Below are 22,442 nucleotides of genomic sequence, written 5' to 3' on the forward strand. Positions count from 1 at the left end.
CTATAAACTGACAGGCCTGCATAGTTTATCTCCTTGAGAGTAATGTATTTTCATGCATGTTCCTTGTTCAATAAAGACACACTAACCCCTTTAAAACTTCATGAGTACATTAATGTGCATCTTCTAACATGAACTGTAAAGTAAAGTGATAAAACATTGAGTGGCTTATCTTATGGGTGAATCAGCTATAACTGGGATAAACCTCTAATAGAAAAAACACAGCTACAAGAAAACAGCCGTTTTAGTTTATTAATATGTAACCTGTTATTGTACTATACATATAGCTACTGTGGGATTATAGTTAATTGAGAGTTTTCTTGTAATATTGTTTTTTAATGATATGTTAACCTTTTCAAAAACACATCACAACACAACATTATATAATGGCAGAACAATACTGTATTCTGATTGGTCATGAGACCCTACTATACATACCATGGTTCACAAAATGAGGTAGAAAATACAAAACATTGAATGGAATTACTCGTCAAACATACACATAATACAGGCAGGGGTACACTCATAGTCCAACATTATACCAGGGATGTGTAATTCCATAAAATGATGAAAATAAATTATAAAATGTAACACTTTGTCCTGCTACAATAAGGGGTGTTGTTACCTATACCTCCAGTGATAGTTCTGCTCTACTCAAGTTTCCCAGTAAACCATGAAAGTGAGACAGCCTGCACACCAGGATCCCGAAACTGAAGCAGCACAATGGCATACAGCCAATCGTTTCATTATTCATGCCTGTACTTTTCTTACTGTGTCACGTCAAAAGGTGAAAAAGGTCTTGCACCGGGACCTCAGTTTTAAGGTTTACTGCACATTTCATCAATGGGTTTGTTGTGTTCAAGGTGTCAGTTAATCAGGGAAGGACATTTATTAGAACACACACACTTGAGATTGAAAAAAGTGAGAAAACAAACTGGCTCACATTTAATCAGTGGTAGAAAACAAAACAATCAGTTATCATTCAATTGATACATTATCATTTTTTGAATTGTAGAAGTTCTTTCTCATGCAAATTCTTCATGAAAGTTAATGTGGCAGGACATTAATAATGCAAAATGAGGTGGCAGCAGTTGGTTGGTGTGTTGAGTCCACTAGATGGAGCCAAAGAAAGTGATTCACAGTTTTGCTTTGTCTGCTCTAAAGATCCAATAAAGCAAAGCTTCATCCAGGTGCTACACTTTGGGTTAGGTCAGTCTGACCACTCGTTTTCATCCAGCTCAGAGTCGTCTTCAGAGTCAGTGTACTCCACCGCAATACGGCGGGACAAGATGGTGGCCACGTCGTTCCCTGCCGGCTCCCGCTTGTTCTGCTGCTCCTGCTGCTCTTGAACTTGCTTCAGCTCGATGCCTAATAAAAGCAAATACAGTATATTAAATAAAATCAAATATTGTACATACACAATATATTTGTATATGGTCATATAGTCCTGCAGGAAAAAATGCAAAATAAAGGATTTTACACACCAGGGTTATTTATGGAGGGGATTTAATTAACAGGATTTGATTTTTACACAGCGAAATAGCAGTGTCGTCATCTTTTTCTGGAGCTTTTCTGGAGTTCATCCGCTTTTACCTTTTCACAATAAAAGTTCTTAACATATAATATTCACAGAAGAGTATTTTTGCATTTTCTTGATGTGTATTTGAAACTCTCCTGGTATGTAAACGTGCCAAGTCCTAACTCACCCATGCGGATGGCGGACAGCAGGTCACTTCTCGCATCTTTCACAGGTTTAGCCTCAGCTCTGCTGCCTTCACTGTGTCCTACTAGGTGTAAGGGTGCAGCGGGGGGAGGGAGAGGTGGAGGTGGAGGTCCTGGGGGAGGAGGAAACATGTGTGGCCCTGGAGGAGGTACTGGTGGAAGCGCATAGCCGGGGCCTACGTGCAAGACTCCATTATGTGGCGTTGGTGGTAGAGCACCCAGAGGAAAACCAAAGGCTGTCTGGGCTGATGAGATGGGTGGGCCTGGAGGAGGAGGGGGGGAGCTGGAAATTAAAGAAAGAGGATTATATTGCAGTACAAATAAGGAGATATATTTATTTCTCTGATTATGCAACAAAAACCTACTTGTAATCTGCAGGTGTCCGCATTGAACCGTTCATTCGGTCTGCAGCGTGAGGCTCTGCTGTGGCGTAGGTTTCTCTCTTGTAGTCGACATCAATGCTGTGGTATTCATGCTCCACAGGTGGTGAGGGGTGTGCATTCCCGGGCACGTAATCACGTGACTTGGCACGGTTACAAGCAGTTTGGGCAGGCACTGGAGGAATGGGGTAGTCTGGGAGGTCAGGCCTGGATAAACAATGAAAAAATACAGTTGCTTTCACATATCCAGATGGTGGATTTGTGGTTATAATATCGAAAGTGAAGCCTTACATAACAAAGATATTGAAAATAGGATCAACGCCAAATAATAAAGCAAAGCTTAGATTGTATTCCTCCAAATCCCTCAATACAGTTTCCAGAATTACATTTGTTGCCTTGATTAACATATTTGTGTTGTAACAGTATTTTTAAAGAAAAATGTTGCCTTCCTTAGAAATGTCAAACTAAAGATTGAGAGGGACAGAGGGATGATATTTTAGGTCGTCCAGACAATCCTTGTGGTATTACATGTTTTGCATTTTTTCAGTATTATCCAGTATTATTCTCTGTTTGTGAAATTTAGAATGTTGATTTCATCTAAAGAAACAAATGATCTTGTTTGCATCTAAAGCACTAACCTGCCATCTGGAGAGAGCGAGCCCTCAGATGATGCCCCCTGGCGGAGAGTCTGCTGTTGGCGATGTTCTGGACGATGCTCTTTATCGAAGGCCATCATGTTCCACTGTTGCCTTCTGTTTCGAACCTTTCTCACCTTCTTCACTTCGCGCTGAAGGGTGCTGCTCTCCACACATCGCTTCTGTTCCTGGAAGAGGTGGGTAGAAAAAGATGATGAGAACCCATCTTACAAATAAAAGTATAAAACATAAAGCAGTGAGTATGCTCTCACCCGTTGCCTCCGCCTTTCTTTCCTCTTGTCCTCTGTGTCCTGAAGCATTTTCTCCTTCCACAGTTCAAAAAAGTACGACGGGTCTGAGTAGTATTTCATCGCATCAATGGAATCCTCTCTGTATTTAATCACAATTTCACAAATGAAATGAGATGACTGGAAATGTAACCATTTTAGATGTTAGATTTGACAATGCGTGCATTACCTGTAGGCAGTGAGGGTGCTGAGGGGTGGAGGCTTGTCACTGCTGTTGTGCATCTCAGCCACTGAGTTGGGAATGCTGTCTTGAGACAAAACCTGCTGGTCCTGCACATTAGAGCTTTTAAATGCCTTCCTCATGTTAATGTCCTGAAGAGAAACTACACAGAAGCAACACAGAGGTCTCACGTTTAATAGAAAGCATGTGAGAGTCAAAGAAAAAGAAGGTACTCAAAATACAGACATCATTTCCAGTGAACTAACCTTCCTCCACGCTGGAGTCCAGCTGTGTGACCTTGACGGCCAAGCGGTCTATGCGGTCCTGGAGAGAGTTGGCGCGCACATAAAAAGTGTTGGCCTCGTTGAAAAGCTCGCCAAAAACATTTTCTGCTTGTGTACCTGCAACCAGAGCAGGAAGAAAGGGAAGGAAGGAAATGAAAAGGTGTTTCAGACCCAAGATAAAAAATGAAGGGCATGACACATACAATTTGTCATATGTACATTTCTGAATCTACGGATTATCCATAAAGTGTTTGGTCCCTGGACTGCACAGAATAGCATTAATGGCACACGTCAGACAGCTCAGATCCTCTTAATGTAGGAGCTATCATTAGACTACCTCGGCCTGTGTCTCCGCCCACTTACTCTCCATCTTATCGGCCTGTGATACAAAGCTTTACGGTAAACTCTAAGCCCTGTAACTTCACTAAATCCATGACACACACACACACATATGAGCACACACATAAGAACACAAAACAAACACATAAGCTCCTACTACTAGACTCCTATACTAGGATGGGTTAAATACAGAGGCCACATTTCACTGTGTGTGCTGTCTGCTCTGCATGTGTGACCATTAAAGAGGGTTTCATCCCTCCGATTCTATCTATCGATTCTATCTATCTACTCAGGCACAACAGATGTCCAGGAGAACATTTGCTTTATAAAATAGTCTTTCCCCATTTTACTCAGTGACTGTTATACACAACAAACACACACAGGTTGGTATATTAAAGCTTATTTAGAAATTGTCCAACATATTTCGAAACACACTTTCTCTGTACACATTGGATTTTTAGACTGTACAAAGTTAATTTAATTTACCGATTTTTGCTCACACAAAAATGTGAAATGATCGGTTATCAGCCATAAGAATCAAGTAATTATTGTTTATAGGTATCAGCTGAAAAAAATTCCTTTTCTGCATCACCAATATGACACTGATAAAAACACAACCAATGCATCATTGTAATTGTATGTGCTTTTTTTATGATGTTGAAGCAGGCCATAAAGCTTCTCTCCTGTTATAATCACACGTTAAACAAGCATCCAAACATACTTTGATACAAACATAGAAGCCTCAGTGATCTTACTCAGACTACTGAGCTGGCGGATGATGGTGGACAGCGTGTTGTTGGTTACACATTCCAGCTCGTTGCCAATCCTATCAGGCACTGCACCGTGGCACAGGTGCCGAGGCTGAATGTTTCTCTTTACCAAAGGCATGACCCTCTCTCACATCTCGACCACAGCACCTGCTGGGGGACAGAGGACAGCTTATTGTATACCAGTAAAACCTGCACTGCAACTATCAACATATTAAGCCTTATTCATAAAAATATATCTACCTTTATCAAACATGGTGTCCTATTTCATGCACTTTCCTTCTCTTTCGCTGTAACTTCACTAGAAACAGATACATATGTTGTTAGTTGTTATCTAAACGGAATTTAACATTTAAATCAGCAGACAATTAGCCTTTGATGTTTGGATTATATTAGTTTAAAAGATTGCCGAGTGTGTTGACTGGGCCAATTGCTGTTGAATGTCACATTTATCACCACCTATCAAAGTAGAACATCTATTGTATGTTTTTGGGCTCTTAAAATGGATCAAACATGCTAAGCAACAGCTGTTTTATTCAGCGAGTTCATTGTTATAGAACAAATGTAGGAGTTTTTCAGGTAAATGTGCTAGTCACTTTACACTCCTTTATCGAATAGACGTAAAACAAGGGACTGAGTGATTACCAATAATTACCGACTGTGGTTAGCCAGCACGTTAGAAACAATAAGAACATCAACTTACCATAATTACCATATATATTAATATTCTGTACAACATGGCAAACAAATCAGAGAGAACCTCTGAATGTTTAATTACCCAGGGGAGAATAGAGCTGCTTCACTGACAGTGAGTTTGGAGCCATAGAACCAGAACAAAAGTCCACATTTAAGCAATGTTGATCAAATATGAATAATAAAATAAAATCATCATTTGGGGTCAATTTCTCAGTTTCTAAGAAAGCAACATTGTTTGACTGTCAACAGTGTGTACTAAAGCAATGTCAAAATGTATATGAATTAAAGCCTACTGTAGCAAGGAGTTTTTTTTCTGAAATGAAGCTAATGGCAGAATTAGAAAAATAGTTTTTTGATTTACTATTAGGAGGTAAACTTAACACATTGACAATACAAAGATCTTTTTAAAATTAATTTTAAAAGTGTAAAACATGTTTGGACTGTCGTTATTGGTATTAAATATAAAAATAGCCTATTTAAAAAGTGTTTTATGGCGACAATTACCCACAATCCCCCGCGTGATATAAAACCGCACTTTGCTACTATGCTAGCTGCTGGACGTTCATCGCTGTTGTGGAGGCGCCAGAGAGCGGCTGACATTCACATAAATGTTTGTTCTTCTTGACTAAACGTTTAACTTCACACAGCAGGTAACATTTTCAATAACGTACACGAAACATGGGATATTTAACAACATATCGGTGGCTCCATAAGACAGTTAAAAAACAAACTAGTATCTCTCCTAGCATAGAGTTTCCGTTGGGCTAGCTTGAGTGTTGGTTCAACCTACGTTTGTTCTGACGTCAGCACGCCGGGGAGCAGCGGTGAAGGTCTGGTCCGAGCTGTTTTATCCAAAACAAACAAATGATTTGCTGGCTTGCTTCAGTCGTGCGCTGGACATTGATAGTAGTCATCTCTGTGGGGCGGAGTTCACTCTGAAAACAAATCTCTTAGGTTCAAATCACAGCTTGAGCCATGAGGGGATTTGGCCAGCAGCTTTACTCCTGTCATCCAATCACAGCTATCATGCCAGCCTGGGACATCTAGTGTTTTATTTCCGCATCTATCAGTTCTTTTTATGGACTATAACTCATTATTCTATGAATTGCATAATAATATATCAGTTTTCCATTAGAAATAGTTGTAACCTATGAACACATGTTTTATCAATGATGATTATAAATGATGGTCGTGTTTTTCTCGATGTTATCATTGACATTGAGTCTAGTACAAATACATCTTCTTAGAATTACTTATTTGGACAAATGTTTGGCCTTTTACCTGACAGTGATTTATTGGATGCAGTCTAATTTATTTACTCACTATAGTTTCAACAAATGTATTTCTGAGGTCCAAAAGAAGGCCACATCTTTTTCTGCAGCCTTCAATATACTTTCAGAAATATTCCTCATGCGTTTGGTGAAAAATGTGTTTTTCTTTTAGTCTTCTTCAACTGTTCTCCCTTCTCTACAATTTTAGTTTCAAACCATCCATCAGCATAAACAGCAGTATGTCAGTCCCTGTTCCTGCATTAACCATTGTAGGGGGCCCGACTCCGACTTGGATTATAAGAAAAGAGTGAACTTCCCCCCTCCAGCTTCTCCCCCACACGCAGATGACACACTGCGACATCAGAAATGTAAAGTATCTCTCTCTCTCTCGCTCTCTCTCCTCTCTCGTCATCTCTAGTGCCTCTCTCTCTATCTCATCTGTTCCTCTCTCTCTCTCTCTCTTCTCTATCTTCGTCTCTCTCTCTCCTCTCTCTCTCTACTCTCTCTCTCTTCTCTCTCTCTCTCTCTCTCTCTCTCTCTCTCTCTCTCTCTCTCTCTCTCTCACACACACACAGCTCTTTTATCACAGATGGCATCATCTGGATTGCAGGAAGGACTAGTGTAACCCAGATATAGGGGCTTATGATTCTAAAACTGAGTATTGTTTCAGGCAGACATTGTTAAATGCATCAATGATGTGATATGCATTGAAGTCATTTTATTGATATAAGAAAAAAGCTAACAGAGTAGTACTACTCGTACAAAGTAAGAGGCTAGGATACAGCGGACACGTTTTTTCTCATATTTTTTCTTAACAATATGCAAATTCCCTAACTAAAACTTTTTCCAGATGACATTAGTTAAATAGCTTTTTTTATAATACTTTCATAACAAAATTGATTGTTTTTTAACAGAAGAATATCCTTGCTGTCCTCAGGGAGATATTAGAAAAAAAACCTATTTCTCTTTATTTGATACATGACGTACATTTGCTGTTAAGCCTGGGAGCAAAGCATTGCCCTGAGGGGTCTCCTCCATATTTTAGACGCTGCTATAATCTCTTGGCCAGCTCAGAAGTATTAACCCCAATACTGTGCTTACCCTTTCCCATTATCGCCATCATTGACCCTGCTGGTTCCACACAATGCATCCAACAACCAGCTTACCCACTTACTGCACAGCGGCCCAAACACTAACACCTCCATCATCCATTACACACAGACGCCCACACTGCCTCTCCTCTGATATTTGTCCTCCTATTATGGCTTTCTGGTCCTACTCCATATTGATGACAGCCAATGCCTTGTCAGTTATTACCCAGTGAGTGGCCACCACATAAACACACACCTACACACACTGAGCTTTTCATTACATTTCATTTAGCCAACGCTTTTATCCAAAGCAAATTTCAGTAAGCGCATTAAACCATGAAGATACTCTATCAAAAAAGCAAGAAATCTCAAGTACATTAGCTTTTAGCAGGCTAAACCATTGCAGCTGTGTCAAAATGCAGTGTATACATCCTTAACACTCATGTTTGTGTTTGTCTTTAATACTTGTAGTCCACACTGTCTAACTGTATAAATGGAAAGCCATGTTTAAGAAGTTATTCAGGATCACTTTATCTGTAAAACCCATGGCTGCTAGAGTCTTGAAACATTTAATCGCTTCCTCAGTGTGTAGGAAACTTCACTCTTTGGAGTTTCAAGGTTTCAATAAGTTGATGTTCAATAACAGTGCTGCTGATACCTGTATTCTATTAAAAGGGTATCTACATTTGTTATTTACTCCCCAAAGTTTAAAAAAGTAACCCCAATGTTTTAATCTCAACTAATGTAAGATCATGGTTTAAGTGGCATTATGGGACATGAAGGGTGGAGCACGTCAAAGTCAGGACGCCTCAGCTTCACCTGCTTTGATTTTTGCATCTTTGTATCTGTCTTCTGTGCAGAAAAAGTGAAATTGGCATAGGGTTGTTGCTTTTAACTTGTCAATTAAGCAGTCATTGGGTTCAAACTGGGTGTTTCTCAATGTCGAGGATGCTTGCTTGGTAGCACATGTCTTCCTAGTCACTTGCTTCAGAAGCGAGGCAAGAATCCTTCCTAGCCTCGGAAAACGAAGAATTGTGGAACAGGTGTGCGTCATATGCGAGGCCCCGCCTTAAATGGAGCACGATTTCCACCAAAGACTTGGAAATTGGTCCGTGCGCAAAGCATTGTGGGGATTTTAAGACCGGAGTGAGTCTACACGTGTACACAGGTGTGTGCACAGGGGCCGTTTCTCAATCTCGAGGATTCTGGCTTGGTAGTCACGTACTTCCAAGTCACTTCCTTCAGAAACGAAGCAAGTATGCTTCCAAGCCACGGCTTCGGAAAACGAAGAAGAATGGAACAGGCTAACAAGTGTGCCACTCTCTCAAGCGGTTTAAACAAACTGTACCGAAAATAAATACCTCACGATGTCTAATTATGAACTTGCTTTACTTTCACGGAACACATTTTTGGTGATAACAAATGTAACAAAGTAACATTACCAACACATGTTCTACGCCACTACATACTTACATTTAAATGTGTGCTGCGTCGGTTCAGCTATTCTCCGCAAGGGTTTTTGAAATTGGTCCGTGCGCAAAGCATTGTGGGGATTTTAAGGACGCGAAGTCTATCCATGTGCAGCCTCGAAATTTCCCCCAAACCAAGGACGCGGCCTCGGTGGAATTCCAAGTATACTGGACATTGGAACGGTCCTGCAGCGCCACTTGATGACGTAGCATCCTTGAAATATTGGCTTGGAAGCCAGTATCCTCGAGATTGAGAAACGGCCAGGTTACACAGGTGTTTCTCAATCTCGAGTAAAGCTGCTCCAGAGCCACTATTTCAAGCATACTACGTCATCGAGTGCAGCCGAAGTACTATTCCAATGTCCAGCATACTTGGAATTCTACCGAGCCCGGTGTACTTCGTTTGGAGAAATTTCGAGGCTGCACATGTGTAGACTCCGCGGTCTTAAAATCCCCACAATGCTTTGCGCACGGACCAATTTCCCCAAATCTGTGGCGGAAAATGTAAGGCGGGTCTTCTCATATGACGCACACTTGCTCGCCTGTTCCACTCTTCGTTTTCCGAATGCCAGGAAGTATTCTTGCCTCGTTTCTGAAGCAAGACGCTCGGAAGACATGTGCTACCAAGCAAGCTTACTCGACATTGAGAAACACCCCCGCAGCCTCTCGCTACTAATTACGCCGGCCTCGGTAGAATTCCAAGTATGCTGGACATTGGAACAGTCCTTTGGCGGCACTCGATGACATAGTATGCTTGAAATAGTGGCTCCGGAGCAGCCTTCCTCGACATTGAGAAACACCCTCTGTGTTATTTCTCCTTACACATACTCTTCACTTTCATTTGGTGCCATCTGTTGGTTAATGATGGAAGCACAAGTGATCGCGCAGTTTATTTGTGGGGTTAAAAAAAACAATAAATGTATTTTTGATTATTGTTAGCATTCCTAAATGTGTCATTAAAGACAGTTATAAGAAGCCCAATAGCATTTATATCTATCAATATGTAGGCCTATTCAAGTTTGACAATAGCTGACCTGGCTGTGTAATGTGTGCATTTAATTGACTTCTGTATTCTTGTCAATAGGAATATGTGATTTGAGGAATATGATTGAATGAATATTTGTCTTTATTGAACAGATCCTGCTGCTGATCAGCCATGTAAGGGAATAAGAGCAAGTGAAGTCGCAGAACTTGAGTCACCTGTTGAGTCCTCCTCGGACTGATGGAAATCCAAGGTAAGTGATCTTCTTTCAAAAGAACAAAATAGTCCACTAAAACACTTTTAAACGCCTTTATAATGTTCCGGTGAGTGAAGAACTAGGGCCACTAGGGTGGGTGAATGGGGGTCTGGGGGACGGGTTTTGGGCTGACAGCCCAGGAGCACAGCGGAGGGCCCGGAAGGGATCTCGGGCGGACGGCCCGGGGGCAAGGCAGAGTCCATGGTGGGGGTCTCGGGCGGACGGCCCGGGGGCAAGGCAGAGTCCATGGTGGGGGTCTCGGGCGGACGGCCCGGGGGCAAGGTAGAGTCCATGGAGGGGCGAAGACCACAGCGGGCAAACTCAGGGGGCCGAGCATGAGGGCGAAGGCAGCGGCAGGAAGAGTCAGGGGGCCGGGCTCGAGGTCGAAGACCGCGGCTCTCGGGGCCGAGCATGAGGGCGAAGACCGCGGCACTCAGGGGGCCGGGCTCGAGGGCGAAGACCGCGGCTCTCAGGGGGCCGGGCTCGAGGCCAAAGAGCGCGGCACTCAGGGGGCCGGGCTCGAAGGCGAAGACCACGGGTCTCAGGGGGCCGGGCTCGAGGGCGAAGCAGGCGAAGGAGGCGGCGACAGAACAACTCCGGAGGACGGGCAGGAAGGCGCTGACGGGACATCTCCGGAGGCCGGGCAGGAACCGGAGCCGGTGGGACAGGCTTCGGCAGGATCCCCCATGGAAGAGGACCAGGAGTTGGCAGGACCCCCGGCGAGGCAGGTGGCGGCGGGACCTCCAACGGAACAAGACCTAGGGTTGGCAGGACCCCCGGCAGAAGAGTAGTCGGCGGGACCCCCAACGGGACAGGACATGGAGTTGGCAGGACCCCCGACGAAACAGGTGTCGGCTGGACCTCCAACGGCACAGGACATGGAGTTGGCAGGACCCCCGACGAAACAGATGTCGGCTGGACCTCCAACGGCACAGGACACAGGGTTGGCAGGACCCCCGGCAGGAGAGCAGTCGGCGGGACCTCCAACGGCACAGGACACAGGGTTGACAGGACCCCCGGCAGAAGAGTAGTTGGCGGGGCCTCCAACGGCACAGGACACAGGCTGAAGCACCCCCCAGGATTGCCAAAGCACCCCCTAAGCACCCCCAAGAAATATGTTTGTTTTTTTTCTCCGAAAATTATTATTATTATTTTTATTAAATTAAATCAGAAACATTATTGATTACATCAATGCAAATGTGAAACAAACAAATGTTTGACCAAAAACATAAAGCCAACACAGATGATATGATTAGGCCAATAGCCAGCACCCATTAGATTTTTGACCTACCCATAGGCTAAATTACTTTGTGACACTTGAGTGACTTCCTGTTAGCTGGAGCGCCAAATGATTTGCTAACAGCAAAGTGACAAATGGATCGTTTTTTAGTCCTTAAACGTCCACGTGTGGACACTCAATCAAAACCAACGGAAAGCGAGAGGGATTCCGCACATAATAGGCCTCGTGAGTAGCTTACTTCTGGGTCTCTGTGTTTCATTCAAGCTTTGCTCTGTGTGTGTGTGGCACGAGCCATTTTGTGTGTGTGCGCAAGCGAGCGAGAGAGAGAGCTCGCGCACCGGTGGGTATCTACCGGAGATCGTTGTGGTTAGCATCTGGCGCTAGCTAGCCAAGCTAACGGATATAAGGAGCTTTTTCAACAACAAGGTGGAGGGAGAACTCTCTCCTGTCAGACTGAGAGTCTCAGATAACCTCAGCTCAGGTGAAGTAAAGGACTCTCAGTGTTTAGATAGTTAACTTTAGTCTAGTTAACTCAGTGGGTCTCAAACGGTTTGTTTTAAAAGGAGTGATTTGTAAAATATCTATCAAGAAATAGAAAATCTGTACAGTATACAGTATATCCATAGATCTCTTCATTTTGCTCTCAAAGTGCACCAGATTGATGCTTTTAACTTCAATATAAAAAAAAAATCTTCTCCTAGAGGAGGTGAGGTCCACTCCCCACTTGTAAAAATAGCACTTTACCCCTGCTTACACCTATATGCCGTGAGCTGATTACCGAGCCTTCATTGTAACAGTCGTGGGTACACTGTGTGCGTGTGGGGAGTGTTGCAGTATAAAATTCAACTAGCGCTGGGGGACATGGGGAAGAAGCAGGGGGTTGACTCCGGACAGAACACACCAAGACGTTTGTAGTCAGCAGGCTGGAAATCACACACCCAGAGGAAGTTCAAAATCCAGCCAGGTAAGAATTTCACCAAGCCTGGTTTCTCCATAGCCAACCGGTGCGCCTCTACCAGAGCGGCCTCCTTCTGCAGAACACTGGACGCTCCCTTCAATCATAGCAGCAAGCCAAATAAAAGGAAAAATGTTGTAATTCCACCTCAAATGGATCATCTGCTGGGTCCATTTCTTGGTTGGTTCGTACTGTTACGGGGAGTGAAGCAAGCAGGACCCAAATGCAGATAACGCTGAAAATACCTTTATTTTAAGGATAATCTAGACAACTTGGACAAAACGGAAAACTCACCGGTGAACTCAGTCACAAACAAAAGACGAACCAACACTGAACACAGGAAGAGACAAGACTAAATACAGGGAGGGGTAATCACGAGACGAGAAACAGCCGGGCAGGGGAGGAGAAACACAAGGGCCACAGGTGAAAACAATCAGACAATTAGACACACCAGGGAAACTAACGACAGGGAGGAAAAACACAGAGAGAGGGACCAGACAATACACAAGGGAGACAGGGAGAACCGAACAGCAAAATAAACCCAAACCTAGACATACAAAACTAAAAACGTGACATAACATGAGAATCGTGACATATAATTCACTTATAGTAAGGTGAGTATAATGACATTCAAACACATTTTCCTCTTGAACTCAATCGAGCCTTTTCAGAGCTTTTAACCATTTAACATGGTCTTCATCAGAAGGGTTGCTCACGGTGTCTCATTAGATTCTTTATCATTTTGTATACAACACTTTTAGGGCTTTTCCTCTGCTTGCCCTTAAACTCAAGGTTCAAAATGTATTCTTGAACTATATATTAATGATAGTTCCAACCAACTCAAGGTCTACTTACTAGCATTTGTGGGAGCGTTCAACTAAATCACATGTATGGTTTGTGATTGTTTTAGATGTTTGTGTATAACAAAACTGTCAGTCAAACGATTAAAATGTAATACCACACCTATTTCGGTTTAAATGTGAGATGTATCTTGTTTTCAAACTATTTTGTATTGCGATAAATAACTAAACAGTACCACTATTCTCTTCTGCATTAACAAATCATTATTCACCATACCTTGTCATTATAAAGCTATCAAGTAATTATCCAACTGTTTTTCTTCTCATTCTTGTTTACAATGGGTCTTTACAAAGCACAAAACCTTCAATTTTCCCATAGCAGAGTGCAGCACATCACACGACAGTGGGAAAAATAATCAGCCGGAGCTTAAGGCCGTATCAAAAGCCTCACAGTTCCTGAGCAGCCGTCTTTAGAGGGGGTGACTCTTAGAATGTCTCAGCTTGTTTGTCTCATGGTTTAAGTGGTGCACATAGCCATGGAAAGATCATTAAATCACTGTTTTACCACTTGGCTTAATCCCCACAACAAAAGAGGAAGATACAAAAAAGAGAAAATGGAGAGAAAAAAGTGGTGGGCGAGATTAAGTAGAAACTTGATGGATCTAAACTGACGGCTCTGTTTCCCAGCGTTGCTAAGGGGAGTTAAGAATCTTGATTCCACTTCTCCCAGGCTGAGGAGTGGCTGTTGATCGGACGTCTCCCATTACCCCTGCAGTGGCCAGCCGCGCACGTAGTGTCCGCTGCTGTGGCCATCTGCCGGATTAACCAGCAGGATATATTTTTATAGAGAGCATCCTATTCATATCCTGCCTGCAAAGGTTTACATTAAGGTTGAACTCGGGTGCGCTTACAATGGCAGATGAAGTAAGCTCTATCCTTCTTACAGCAACCCTCCCCATCTTCTCACTGTTTGAGAGACTGATAGCACTGGGTTGAAAGGGATCTGCCTCACCGTGGCATGAAAGAGGATCTCAAAGCAATGCCACTGTCTGCTGCCGGGTCTTTTTTTCTCGCGCTGACAATAACGTGGTGCCCAGCATGAAAAAAACATTTGTATGTGCCAAGTGCGATTGTTTCTGCTAATAGGCATCAACAGGCCAACTTCTCTGTGTTACCATACAGGTGAACTCATTCCTGGGAAAATGTTTTTTTCTTTCCCAGCCTTGTAGGCGCGATGGCGTCCCCCTTTTTCCTCGGCCTAACGGGATTAGTCGTGCCAGTGCTACCCCGGCTGTCACGGTACTGTCTACTTCCCATCTCTCTTCTGGGCCTCTAATGTGATTAACCCATTCCCTGTGGTCCAAATGGTTCTGGAGGGTGGGTAGAGGGGGAGGGGAGGAGGGGGGCACCTCCCTGGCATGTTCCTCCCCATGCCTAACTCGCCATCGTTGGCACCTTTGTAAGGCAGGAAGAGCCAATGTCGAAGGTCCGTGATGTTGTGGAGACGAGTTAAAGTTGCTGAGGGAAAAAATACATAAACTCAGATAATTCAAATAAAAATGATTGAAACCATTACCAACTTTAACATTAACTTTGTCTAAAAAACTTCTCGTTCTACAAGGTTATCTTCACATCACTACTTCCCACTTAACCAGTTTGCTCTGTTTTAAACCTGATCATCATCTATTCACAACACCTCAATCATTTATGAAAATCTGTTCAGGCTGATTTGTGACTTTCACAGTCATCAGCACTGAATATGTACTGCTTGCTTAAGTGGAGACAATAATAATTGCCTACACCCATCATCTTGTCAAATGTCAGTGTTGTGGGGCTTCGCCTGTTTAACACGTGTCACGCTCATTTTCGACTCATCTGTTGCGGGTCTTGGTCGGGGCATCTGCCGCACGCAGAGGACCACATGCCCTTTGCCACCGCTCACAGGGAGAAGCCTGCAAAGCAAAGAGCGACATACGAAACCCAGAGCTGAAATCACCTTTGCAGTCGCAAACACTTGTCACTTCATATTTTGATATGTGTGGTGATGTACAGCGTACAGTAGCTTCTTCGTATAATGAGAAGCATTCATTAACATGAGCATGAAGACTGTTAGTCTCACTCTTCTAGACTCTAGAAGTGAAAGATCATGCTTGTTATTTAAAGAAATTAAACCTATTTTTTAATATAGTTTATTCAAATAATGACATTTATTTAAAATGGCAAGTGAAATGGCTCTTTGAAAGTATAAAAGAACAACATTTTAGACGATTTCAACAGTGCTACAATTGCTGTTTGTATATAGCCACATATCTATTCAGCAAATACAATTTAGCTTAACTAACTTAAACCCTGTTTTGTTTTTTCCAAGATCAAATTCAAATGTAACTTTTGTTTTGAGACTGAAAAAAAGACATTCACTGTCGTCCAACACCTACCCGCATGCTGTGTTCAGCCGCGCTTCACGTGAGCGCACAGCCTCGGTCAGGCGATGGCACAAAGAATTAGGAGTCTTAATTAAGATTTTGTACAACTCTGCATGTGCTGTTCTTCTGCGAGACAACAGGCTTGAAGAGGGCGGGGTGTGGTGGATCCTTAACCAGCTGCCTGCTCTGAAACAAAACCCAAAGTTAACACGGAGATCCAGACAATGGAGTAATCTGTGGCTAGTCTGTAAGGTTATTTATATGTCAATGAAAACCTCCAGTTTGTGCATATATTGAGTGTTCATATTTATATTTTAGGCATGAAAGAGCTAAGAGAAAACAATTCAACATTGTGGGGGAAAGACAATACCATGCATGAGGGGGTAGCGCCCCTTGTGTGGAGATTTGGTGGGTTTCCAATCCTGATATCCAACTCAGCACCATGTAATGGAAGGTGACACTTATTGTATTAGCAGGGGCTAATGAGTGTCTAAAAGCCTGTGTGACTGTGTGCGCTGAGGAATCTCATCGTGTGTGTTGGGTGGCAGGAAGAAAGGACAATATATCTGCAGTAGACGAGGCCATAAAGTGCAGCCACGCGAGGGCCCTGTGAGTTTCAAGCACTTCAATTCTAATAGAGATATAAAGAGGAGAGTATGAGCTTCATTTGATGCCCATTCTAGATTATTTAGGCAGGTAAACTTCAGCTGTATTCACACAGTCAGAAAACAAACAAGACTTCAATCTGATTGCTGGTTTTCCTGAGCCCCAGAGCCAAAATGTTTCCCTAATCTTGTCTCTAAGGACTGTTAACACATTTAATGCAACCCCCAGAGGCTTCTTGCAGCCAAAGACGGATATAAACTAATTATTCAGTTGTGTTTTACCTCAGTTATTAATTGGTACCCGGTAAAAGCAGCACCAAGGCATATCAAACTCATATTTGACAGCTATTCATAGAGGACTCTTTCCTCTCAGTTCACCCTGTTTAAACCTTGTTTTGAGAGCTGTATACGTTTCACAGCTCATCCTGTAACGTTTACCACAGTATTCCATGTAAACTAGTTAGTAGGAGCTACCGTCTTTATCCATCTTCTTCTTTAGCATTTCTTTCCATCTGTTGTTCACATTAATGAGACACATTGTTGTGCATCTTACTGAGAGAACACTACATAAAGTCAATTTCTTTGGGAGGTAGACAAGAAAAATAGATCAATGTTGCAAAATGACTTTTATTAATTGGTATGTTATGCTGTAAGGTTCTAATAGTTTTGTATCTATATCTAGTGTTGTATTTATTTATCCAAAATGAATAATTCAACCTCATACATAAATAATTAACATAAACAGTTAATGATGTAGTAATACCTTCTAACCACAAGGGGGATATCTAACTAAATGAAATGGGCATCATTATCAGCTGGACATGTTTTAAACACTGCAGCAGTAACAAGGGTCTCCATTTTCTTTTGCGCAGTCACAGCTTTTTTCTTTTATATCAGTGATGCGGTCTTACTAATAGAGTTCGTTAATTGTGTCCGTTTTTTTAGGAATAACAAAATGTCAAACCTTACTACTGTACGTGCCTTTATACAACTACAGCTCTTTCTTGAATCTTCGGCATTTAATACAAGCTGTCAGTTTATGTAATCCTCTGCTACTTTAGCCATGAGCTTATTTGTTAAGGTTTAAAGTAGAAAAATACCTTGGTCAATATACAAACTTAAATATGTTGTTTCTGTTGCCTTTATCAGCTAATTTGGGGTGTCAGTGAAAGTTCAAGTTGTGGTAAAAAGTATGAACATTGCCATCCGCTCAATTATTTCCTGATGCTCTGGACATGGTGACATGTAGGCTACTGTAAGAGTTAATGTCTATGTCTGACCGGGTTAAAGGGCCACCACAATCTGTTTGCCACAAAATCTGAGTTTTTGGTATGAGTTTAAAATACCTTACTTTTCAAATAGTATCTCTCCTGAGGAAGAGAAAATTAAAATGTCAAAATGTCCCTGAAATGTTAGAACGAGAAACGTCTGTCCTTAGTGTCAGAACTACTGATTTATTAATACATTTATTAATAGTTTAATAACCTGCCACTTGACCAAGATGAAGTTCTCTGTGAATTCCACATTGAATACTTTTTGATTAATTTTAAAATAGATTTTAGGGTTGGATTAGCGCATTTGTATTTAAGTTGTTTTTATGCAGCTTAAACGCATGTGTGTACTGTATGAAGTATTGCATATTTGCAAATGGGAAATTAGATGATACATTTTCCAGGCAAGCGTCCCTTGTCTTCTCTTCTGGCCTAGGGAGCAACAACTGACAGCAGCACACAGAGAGTGTCTGGCATTTTAGTTTTTTATAATCTTATGTCAATAGTTGAATTATCATTGGTGGAGCGCCTGTCTGAAAGCCAGTGCTTCGCAATACTTCGTATGTGTCATTTGGGGCGTGTGAATGTAGAGACCACAAGCATACCTCAATGCCTTGAGGTTCAACAGGTATTGACAATCTTGATTAAACACCAATATTATATTAAACATCAAAATCAGTTTGAGCAACGCCGCCAACACTCTAAATTATCCAGGAAATTCATTCCAATAAACCTGTAAACACAAGGTTTGCTTTGAATCCCATATTAAACTTGTAATGATAAACTAAACTATCATTCATGTCTGCCCCCTTTCACTCAAGCAGGCCTTTGAAAGTTAAAATCCAAACACTGGAATTCTTGTCATTGTTCCACATTTATCAATAGCCTAATTTGTCGCCAGATCACAAATGCACCATTTCACAAATGCGGCCGATTTGGGGACGCTTTCACCGATGGGTGGCTCTGAAAAAATAATGTCGTCAAACCAGGAGGCTGTCAACTAAAAGCACATGGCCCACTGGAGATATAATGACATCAAGGGACTGGGTGAAAGCAGGCCTTTTAAACAGGCCGGTGCAGGCTTACACTTGGTACACAGGTCACCCTCCGTGCGCTCATCTGGACGTAACTCAGGTTGACACTATTTGACCTCTGCCGATACCCCTCTCTGCTGCCCTTTGTTTTCCTGCACTCTCCTGGGAATTTCTATTAACACTATCCCTACAGATTCTATCAAAAATGTGAGTCTTCTAAGCTCTCATTTCTCAACATTTGCTTTTCTATTATTTCTCAGAACTCCTGGCCCTTTCAGAATTGGCCCTTTGTAGGCCTTTGCTGAGGCTTGGGGTCTGACAGAATTGTTTCTCTTGGCTTTCAAAGGAAAAAGACCCTTTTAGAGGTTTGAATGAAGAGGCTATTGTTCTTCTTAACTTAGATGTTTTGAAAAACAAACATTTTAAAACTGTACCTGTTATTGATAATTGATTGTAAAGCACGAGGCTGCAATTAGGTCACCTTTACCTAGTTGCAAATGTCAGTAAACTTTCCACGAGGCGTGTTTAATGATGAGCTTCACTCGTTGGTCTTTAGAAACAGCGATTCCAAAGATTTCACAGTCAAATGAACAGCAAAACATTGATATGTTTAATGCTGTTTGGCACAAAGGTAGTCTAATCTTTGCTTTCTTCTCTGGCTTTAACCCCAGCGTCCAGCAGTGAAGTGGAGTGTCTTAAACAACGGTTTTAAATGAAGCGCCATCACCTGCTCTTTACACAGGTGTTCTCTCACTGCGTCTTCATAGATTTACTCCATAGTTTGTTTAAAATAATAATAAGGTTGGAAGTTGTAGAGAAGTTTGGTTTTATACTCAGATCTCATCAGAATGCATTTGTTCTCCGTACAGCCATTCAACAACGGAAATATTCTCATTATGATTCATCTAGTTGGCTTAATTGAGTCCATATGTCATTTTAAATGATCTAGCTAATGTATTTGTTTATTTAGAAAGAGGATATTTTAATTATAGCATTCGTTGATTACTATTAAATATATTTGTTCAAAGTTCTGACTCACTTCCAAATTGTCTAGACGTTAAATTGTAAGCTTTTAATTTGGTTATCAAAGTAATCAAATAATGTAAGAAAGCGCGTTCACAGCTGAGTTTTTGTAGACCGCTAACAGAACAATCAAGCTCCACAGTGGCCTGGACGCGCTGTCTGTGTGCACATTTTCAAAAACCCATCTGAATCCTTTTAGGGAGAATCTGACAGAGGAAAACGTCCATCATTCAGAGCCGCAGGTGGAAGTGCACGGTTGACCGATCAGAAATAAAAAGATGCCCGAAAGAGCATTCAAGACGGGAAAAGCAACGTTCCTCACTTCCCAATTAGTGTTTGGATTCTGCTTCCTTGCTCTGCGCCCCGTATTGTTGCAACAAACCAACAAAAAAGTTTAGTTAAGCCACAAAACCTTCTAGTATCTTTTCAGAGGAATCGGTTCTTTATTGGGGGCCATTGCAGCCTGTGTTTATTTTCTAACAGTGAATGGGTGTGAAGCTATGAATACTGTGAGGTCAACCCGCCATGATGCTGTAAATACTAACAGGGCCGCTTCGTAATGAGTGAGACCACGGCACAGCTCTCTATTCAGCCGTTTAACCAAAGAGACTGAACAGTGTTGTTCCCGCACAAAGATTCACATAAGAAGAGATACATTTACAACAGAACAAAATGAGAAACTAATTGTCACTGAGCTCACGTTAATCTTGTCTGTAACTTCAGCTGCTGTTGGCCCTGTGTGGGATTTAACCATTGGGTTTAGGATAAAGTGACCACCACAAGGAGATGTTCCCATTGCTTCATTAATACATAATAAATCAATTATGTTTAAGTTGTTAAAGCTGGGACATTACAATTTCATTAGTTTAAGCTTGTGGTTGAAATACATTTGGTATACTATCAAAAAAAATATGAAAAATTGTCTTTGGTAAGAAAATGAAGCATTAAAATGAAGAGAATATTAAGACTAAAAGGGAGTACAAATATGAACAGCAAATCAATTTGAGAGAAAACATTTAATATTTGTAAAATGATCAAAATAAGGAAATGGCACTAGAACAAGAACACAATGAAATTAAACAATAATAAAAATCATTTTCAACTAATCTCACCTTGAAAAGACTTGAAGTCTTTAGTGCTTCATAAACTAATCAAATCTAAATGTATATCAACAAGAACACCGAAAGAGAGTTTTTAACTTTTAACATGGATGTCTGCGTTTCCCTTTACTTTTATCACTGTAAAGGAAATAAGGATTGTTTCCTTTTCACACGACAACAGCCTTGTGTCCTGGATCTGGAAACTGATCACTATCCATGGAGTAAAGTAAATATACTTTCTATTAGCTGTCTTGTTTGTCTGAGAGGAAACAGCCCTTTATGGAGCCTTGGTGATGGAGCACTGCAGTCTGATGTTAGAAACAAAGGGCGCTCTGGGCTGGAGGATCGGACAGATGTTAAATGAAGTGTGAGGAAACAAATACCTTAGCATGTTTATAAAGCATCAGTTTAGACTTTATCTGGATGTCAAATAATCAGCTTCAGGAGTTTAGCTGCAGGTTTTGAATGAACATGTTGAAGTTGGTCGTATCCCAGCTGAACCCCTCGGAGACCTCGGTGGTCATGCTGCCAACAGGATTTAACCAGAGGACATGAAGCTTAGTCGTGTCCAGACTGAGCTTAACTTAGTGAGTCCGCATTCAAAAAGGACATTTCTACCACAATATGTCGATAAAACCAAGCATCTAAATTACATAAAGCTTGGTCTGCAGTTTGTTAGTTTTCATATTTTTTGAAAAGCGACAGGTTTTTTTTTTTTTTTTTGTAAACCCAATATTGCAATAACAGATTGGAAAAATGCAGTAATAAGTCTTTGCTGATGGAATCAGTGCTTCAGTGATGATGTGTTTGCCTTTAACAGACTGGCACTATCCTCCACTAATAACTGCAGTTGCACTATTTGCCCATAGGATGTCACTATATAGATGATTCATTTATCTCATGTATGGAGTAAGGAAAGCTTATGTAGGTCTGATCAAACTTTGTAGTTTTCACTGCTCTTACTTTATTAAATTAGTCAATATAACTCAGAGAAACACATATACAATTATTTATAACATCATCTGGTGCTTCATTTTGAAAAGTCTTCAAAATAACTTATTTTACTAAGCAAGTTATTAGGTGGTATTATAATAACTTTCAACATAACTGATTATCATCCATTAAATGCAGGGAAATATCCACGTAAATAGACATTACATAACAGATCAAGTACATTTTGATAGTTTACTGATATTATATCTAGTAGTTGTGTCAAACAAAATGTATCCCACAGTCCTTGATCCACTTTCTCTGTCAAAATAAAGTACATCATGAGAAAAAATCAAATGCACTCGCACTAACTGCACTGCCTACCACCATCCAAGATGTCTTGATTTGGCAACAAAGAAGAGGCAATGAAATCCAAAGCTTATGAAACCTAAACTCAAAAACTTCAGTTTGATGGTGTAACCCATGGGTGCCCAACCTTTTTTGAACCGAGAGCTACTTTTAAAGTTGCCGGTCTGCAGAGATCTACCAGTCCAAATAGAGAGGCGTAGCCATTACTGACAGCCTTCTACCAGGTAAATACACATTTATATTTGTATAAAACTGACCTTTGTACGATTAATACTTCATAAAATACTGCAGATCCTTTATCTTACCTCTTTCTAATCCAAGTACAAATACAAGTA

The 22,442-nt window shown here is 41.4% G+C and overlaps 1 protein-coding gene across 5 annotated transcripts; it reads right to left on the reverse strand.

Moving 5' to 3' along the window:
• Positions 1-417: 417 nt before the first annotated feature.
• Positions 418-9,179, reverse strand: LOC117536590 (wiskott-Aldrich syndrome protein family member 3-like). Of its 5 annotated transcripts, none has more exons than XM_034201535.1 (11): positions 9,124-9,179; positions 6,079-6,223; positions 4,836-4,893; positions 4,581-4,745; positions 3,469-3,603; positions 3,212-3,365; positions 3,007-3,124; positions 2,738-2,922; positions 2,085-2,306; positions 1,704-2,002; positions 418-1,365 (listed from the first exon to the last, which is right to left on the reverse strand). In XM_034201535.1, the coding sequence occupies exons 4-11, from the start codon at positions 4,711-4,713 to the stop codon at positions 1,208-1,210; spliced, it is 1,404 nt and encodes a 467-aa protein (XP_034057426.1). In that variant the 5' UTR covers positions 4,714-4,745; positions 4,836-4,893; positions 6,079-6,223; positions 9,124-9,179; the 3' UTR covers positions 418-1,207. The 5 variants fall into 5 exon arrangements, with proteins under 5 accessions (XP_034057426.1, XP_034057418.1, XP_034057433.1 ...); XM_034201527.1 differs by having other exon boundaries at positions 1,208-1,365; positions 4,581-4,742; XM_034201542.1 differs by lacking the exon at positions 4,836-4,893 and having other exon boundaries at positions 1,208-1,365; positions 4,581-4,742.
• Positions 9,180-22,442: the final 13,263 nt, after the last annotated feature.

This window comes from Gymnodraco acuticeps, unplaced genomic scaffold, assembly GCF_902827175.1.
Source record: "Gymnodraco acuticeps unplaced genomic scaffold, fGymAcu1.1, whole genome shotgun sequence".
NCBI classification, from domain to species: domain Eukaryota; kingdom Metazoa; phylum Chordata; class Actinopteri; order Perciformes; family Bathydraconidae; genus Gymnodraco; species Gymnodraco acuticeps.

Coding starts and splice junctions, on each gene's coding strand:
- LOC117536590 (XM_034201535.1), bottom strand. CDS start 4,713: ATGCCTTTGGTAAAGAGAAACATTCAGCCTCGGCACCTGTGCCACGGT. Junction 3,604..4,580: donor CCGCCAGCTCAGTAGTCTGA/GTAAGATCACTG, acceptor CTCTGGTTGCAG/GTACACAAGCAGAAAATGTT. Junction 1,366..1,703: donor GCTGTCCGCCATCCGCATGG/GTGAGTTAGGAC, acceptor TGCTTTTATTAG/GCATCGAGCTGAAGCAAGTT.